Here is a 5,849-nt window from a genome sequence, read left to right on the forward strand (position 1 = left end):
TAGGGTGATCAGACATCCCAATAAAATCAGGACTGTCCTGGTATTTAGGCATTTGTCCCGCATCCCGACCGATGTTTGGTCGGGATACAATTTGTCCCAACATTTTGCACTCCTGTTTGTTTGTTTGTTTGTTTGTTTTTCTCCACCAGCGGGACCCCGCCCCGATCCATGTGTCCTGATATTTTCTTCATCCCCTCTGGTCACACCGTCTGAAGTCAATGGACAACTGCCACTGAGTTCAGCACCTTTGGATCAGGCTCTTATGCCGTCGTTAAGCCAGTGAAATCTAGGACGTTTTTCCAGATTTATACGCGTGCTGGTAAGCACAGGGCTTTGGCTCAGTGACTCCACTTCCACACTTCTATGGAATACGCCAACAGCTGCTGAAATAAACGTCAGATTCGGAACAGGGATAACAGGGTTATAGTTACAGATCCTCATAAGTCAGAGATAAAGATGTGTTTGGAAAGACGTAAAGAGACTCATAGATTCCTAGATTTTTTAAAGTGACCTAAACATGCTGAAAGGACCAATACCTTTATCTAATTGAACTTCCTTCATAACACAGGCACAAGACTCTCACCCAGTAATTTGTCCATTGAGTCCATGATTTCTATTCAAGTGATAGCATATGATTTAGGAAGATATATTACCTTGTTATTAAGACGTTACATGATGAAACATCCTCCACAGTAATAGGTAACTTGTTCCAATACTTAATTACTCTCACGAAGAAAAATGTGTACCTCATATCTTGACTGAGTTTATTTAGCTTTCAACCACTGATTCTTATGCCATTGTCTGCAGAATTAAAGATTTTTACCCTACTGGAAATCTTTGCCCCACACAGGCGCGTATACAGCATGTTTAAGTCACTTCTTGAATTTCCCTTGGATTAACTAACTAATAAAAATAAGATGTATCATAACTCATTATTTTCAGGGCCAGATCCTCATTTGCTGTCATTCATGTAGCTCCATTGACTTCAAGTGACTTCAAGAAAACTATACAACAACCTAGGATCTGGAACTCAGTTCCTAAAACACAAACCAATACTTGATGTGCTAAAGAAGAATTTCAGCTGTCAGCAGTAGAGCTGTGCAGAGGACAGTGATTGCCCAGGGGATGTTGTGAAGGCCAAAAGTATAATTGGGTTCAAAAAAGAACTAGTTAAGTTCCCAGAGGATTGGTCCATCAACAGCAATTAGGCAAGATGGTCAGGGACACATCCCCATGCTATGGGTATCCCTAAACTTCTGACTGCCAGAAGCTGGGAATGGATGACAGGGGGTGGATCACTTGATAATTGCCCTGTTCTGTTCATTCTCTCTGAAACATCTGGCACTGGCCATTGTGGAAGACAGGGCACTGGAGTAGATGGACCATTGGTCTGACCCAGTATGACCAGTCTTATGTTCTTATGCGATGGGCTGGGTGATGCTTTCTGCTAAGATGGCTGATGCTGGTAGCTGGGTGTGGCTTTGTTTTTTGCCCCCTTCCTCTGCCTGCACAGTTCTCAGCTCTAGGATACCGCTGCTTCTGTAGGCCATGCAGCTGGATCCGCAGCCTTTAGCATTGCTTTTCCCCCTGCCCTGGGTCTGAGTTGTGTTGGGGGCAGGGGAGTGAGATGAAAACGCCTCTGTGTTTGGGTGAGGGCAGAAAAGGGAATGGCAGCAGCCAGTGGCAGGAGGGAGCAAATTGCATGAAAAAAAAGAGAAACGTTTGACTGGGCATCACGTGTCTGAAAGGCAGCAGGCCTAGGGGTTAGGCTGTGATCCCTCAGACCATTTCAATCTCTCCATTCCTGAGGTAGCTCTGCGAGGTCAAAAATATAAAATCAAAGGATGGTAGAAGGAGCCTGGCATGTGGTTGAAACTTGCCTGTAGTTCAATATTATTATTACTTTAACAGTAACGACTGGAGGTGCAAACTGAGACCAGAGCCCCATTGTGCTGAACACACACCCACACCACAGTGACTCACTAACTCTCTGAGGACATGTCTTCACTGCAATGTAATCCCTGGGCTAGTAGAACTCGTGTTAGCAGACCCTGGGTTTGTTAACCTGGGGTTTGAGAATCTACATTCATTTGTAACCCCAGGTTAGGGATTGCTGCACCCTGGGTCCCAAACTGCGGCTCCAGCATCTACATGGCATTATGTGGACCCCATTTCAACCACCCACATCCCAGAGCTCCTAGCATGCTCCCAAAATGTGACCACTTTAGCTGTTTGTTCATGGTGTAGTGTGGGGTCACTTGACCATCCAGAGGACAAAGAAACTCAGTCTTTTGGATAATTTTGGCTCACTCCCAGAGCAGAAGTCCAGTGGGCCTGCATCTACACTACAAACCAGTAAAGGGTTAGTGCAATTTGTGTGTAGATGGAAGGGGACTTAACTTGAGCATGAGTTCGAACCCTGGGCTTACATTGCAGTGTAGACGTACTGTGAGGTGACTGGTGCTTTGGAAATTCACTGTTGCAATTCGCCATGCCCAAAAGATTCAGCAGTGGCTAGTGATTTTGGTAGCCTCTGTTTATGGGTGCACAGCTTCAGTCCCCTCAGTCCTGATTTCCAGAAACTCCACCACTCCAGCTGAAGTCAATGAGAACTGTAAGTACTCAGCACTTAAGAAAATAAGGCTCAAGGTCTTTTACATTGAGATCCCAATAATAGTGGCATTCACAATCAGCAACTATCCTTGAAAATGTGTCTGTATATGTTTGGTCACCTAAACTACCTGCTCTTTAATTGTGTGGCTCCTAAACTCATAAAGAGTTGTGTGGGAGACTTGGTGTGAGTACTGAAGAAATATTATATCTGACTGAGCATTCATGACATTCTCTCTTTCAACAAACATAGCTTTGAATATTATATCACGCACACAAATGTCTCCCAACAAAACAGATGAGTTGGGCTGTAGATCTGATTGAAGCAAAATCACAAAATTTAATTGAATAAATATCTGTCAACGTTTTTGGACATTGAAATCAGACCTGGTTATTCCTCATGAATCCATTGTTGCAGTGTGAACTTTCCTCTTTTATTCAGTAATTCTAAACAATATTTAAATCACCCTCTTATATCTTACACTGAAAAACCAATTTTAAAGTATTTTATTATAGGCACAGGGGAGCAAATCATCATTTAATAACTGACATGGCCTTTTTATGCACATAAGGCCTCTATTCAGGAACATATCTCTCTTCAAAGCAGCACTTAAATACATGTTTAACTTTAAATATGTGCTTAAGCCCCATTGAAATCAAAGGGAGAGATACTTAAACATATGCCTAAGGACTTTCTGAATCAGAGCCAATGGGCAGGTCTACGCTACGGGGACAGGTCGATCTAAGCTTCACAATTTGAGTTACGTTAGTTGCATATCCCCTTACTCATCTCGTTCTGGTGGAGTACTGGAGTCAATGCCAGAGTGATAGTCTGTCGATCCAGCGGGTCTTCACTAGACCTGCTAAATTGTCCCCCAGTGGATTTATCACCGCAGCATTGATCTACCCTGTAGTGGAGACAAGCTCTATGTGTGCAGAGAAGTCATTGAAGGATTTGGTTGTCCTATTCTGACACCCTTTGGGGAAAAATGGGCCCTCAATTTTGTCTCTATTGCTCTCCTCAGGGAGTCCTTCACATCCTTGTTCCTCAAGCTGTAGATGAGGGGGTTCAGCATGGGGATCACCACTGTGTAGAACACGGAGGCCATTTTGTCTGTGTCCAACGAGTAGCTGGCGCTGGGTCGGAAATACATGAAGAGAATTGTCCCATGGGACATGGAGACAGCCATCAGGTGGGAGGTGCAGGTGTAGAAGGCTTGGTGCCTGCCCTCGGTGGAGCGGATCTGCAGCACAGTCACAATAACGAAGATGTATGAGATGAGGATGGTCACAGTGCTGATCACCTCAATCAGACTGCCAAAGAGGAAAACAAGCAGCTGATTGATAGAGGTGCCAGAAGAGGAGAGCTTTAGAAGTGGGTTGATATCACAGAAAAAATGATTCAGGATATTGGAGTTGCAATAGGATAATCTTAACAAACCGCTCGTGTGTGTCACGGAGTTCAGGAAGGCCCATAGATATGAACCAGCCACCAGCAGCAGGCAATGCTTTGGCGACATGATGACCATATACAGCAGTGGGTTACAGATGGCTACATAACGGTCATATGCCATTACTGCCAGCAGAAGGCACTCAGAGATGGCAAACAATATGAAGCTAAAATATTGAATGATGCACGCTGTATAGGAAATAGCTTTCCTCTCGGCTAAGAAGCTCCATCAGCATCTTGGGAGTGATGACTGTGGAGTAACAGACATCCACGAGAGACAAATTCTTGAGAAAGAAGTACATGGGGGTGTGAAGTTGGGGGTCGATCCTGATTAAAACCATCATCCCCAGATTCCACACCAGGGTGATAACATAGATCACTAGGAACACCACAAAGAGGGGGACCTGCAGCTCTGGATGATCTGTCACACTTGTGAGAATGAACTCGGTCACTGCCGTACAATTTCCTCCAGCCATTCATTCAGCCTTGGGTGCTAGCTGCGGGATCAGCCATAAAGAAAGGCCTTAGTTCTTATGCACATGGTGTATGCTAATATGAAGAACTGTGGTCATATGCGCAAAGACCCTTTGAGTCATGGAATGGAACCTGGAACAACTGGTGGGAAAACCCAGAACTCTTTCACTTCTTCTAAGGGAGAAAAAAATCCTTTATCTCTAGGAAAGTGCATTACGCTGCCATTTAATCTGATTTACACATTTTAACCCTAATTCCGCTGATATTTTAATTTCACTTATTAGTGTAGCCCCACAGACTCAGTGGAATGCCTCACGTGAATAACATTAAGGAATATGTTCAATTTTGTGGGACTGGTGCCTTAGACAGTAGTAGAAGCTGTGGATCTCCATTACACCTGGTAACAATAACATGGTTAGAAGGAACGCATAGTTTGCATCGCACTCTCTGGTTATTGGTTGACAGTTTCCCTCACTGAACTATGCCTCCATATTTTTAAATCACTGGCTACCAGGTAGTACACATTACGCACATACTTTCATTGAGAAAATATTTCAAAAATGGAGCTTCCAGATTTATCCTTTCTGGACACTACAGCCATGCTGACTAAATCCTGTAGCTTCTTGTTCTTCGGCTGCTGAAAAATTACCACACGTACACTTCTAATGATCAGACTAAAAGTGTGTAGCCGGGGTGAATATTTCTGAGAAAATTAACAACAGTGACATATTTTTAGAAACATATATTCATAATGATAAGAAAAAATATTCTATGTATAGATTGATCTTTTAACCTGTCTTTACAGAGATAAGAAACTGCCTGTAAACATGTTTCATCGTATGTCAATATCCTCAATGCATCTCTTGCCTCACCCCGTATCACAACAGTGATTGCCACATCACATAATTGTTAATTGTACTTAGCTCATGTTGTGCATTCCAGTTTGTGAAATTATGGGGATGGCTTGGTTCTCATTCATAACACCCTGGCAATGTAAAAGGTAGTGAACGTCTAGTGTGATCATCAAGTATGTATGTGTGGTATGTTTTTTGTGGCCAAAGATCAAGAAAATGTGTGTGTGTGTGTGTGTGTGTGTGTGTGTGTGTGTGTGTGTGTGTGTGTATACATATTCATACACATGACATACATACACACATGTGTCATTTATTTCTTTATCCAGTCTTTGATTTTGGCCAACTAGCAAGTCAATCAGTCGGCATTCAGACAAATATTACAAATAAAATGATTAGTCAACTTCAAAGGCAGCTTGCTTAATATGTACTTCTACAGAAGGTACCAAGGAAGAAGGACTTGA

At 43.0% G+C, this 5,849-nt stretch overlaps 1 protein-coding gene across 1 annotated transcript; it reads right to left on the reverse strand.

Moving 5' to 3' along the window:
- Positions 1–3,536: 3,536 nt before the first annotated feature.
- Positions 3,537–4,536, reverse strand: LOC127051290 (olfactory receptor-like protein COR4). The gene is given in 2 exon segments (XM_050953377.1): positions 3,537–4,269; positions 4,271–4,536. Coding segments are annotated over 2 exon segments (999 nt in total).
- Between the last annotated feature and the right edge of the window lie 1,313 nt (positions 4,537–5,849).

Source organism: Gopherus flavomarginatus, chromosome 5 (genome assembly GCF_025201925.1).
Source record: "Gopherus flavomarginatus isolate rGopFla2 chromosome 5, rGopFla2.mat.asm, whole genome shotgun sequence".
Taxonomy (NCBI): Eukaryota; Metazoa; Chordata; order Testudines; family Testudinidae; genus Gopherus; species Gopherus flavomarginatus.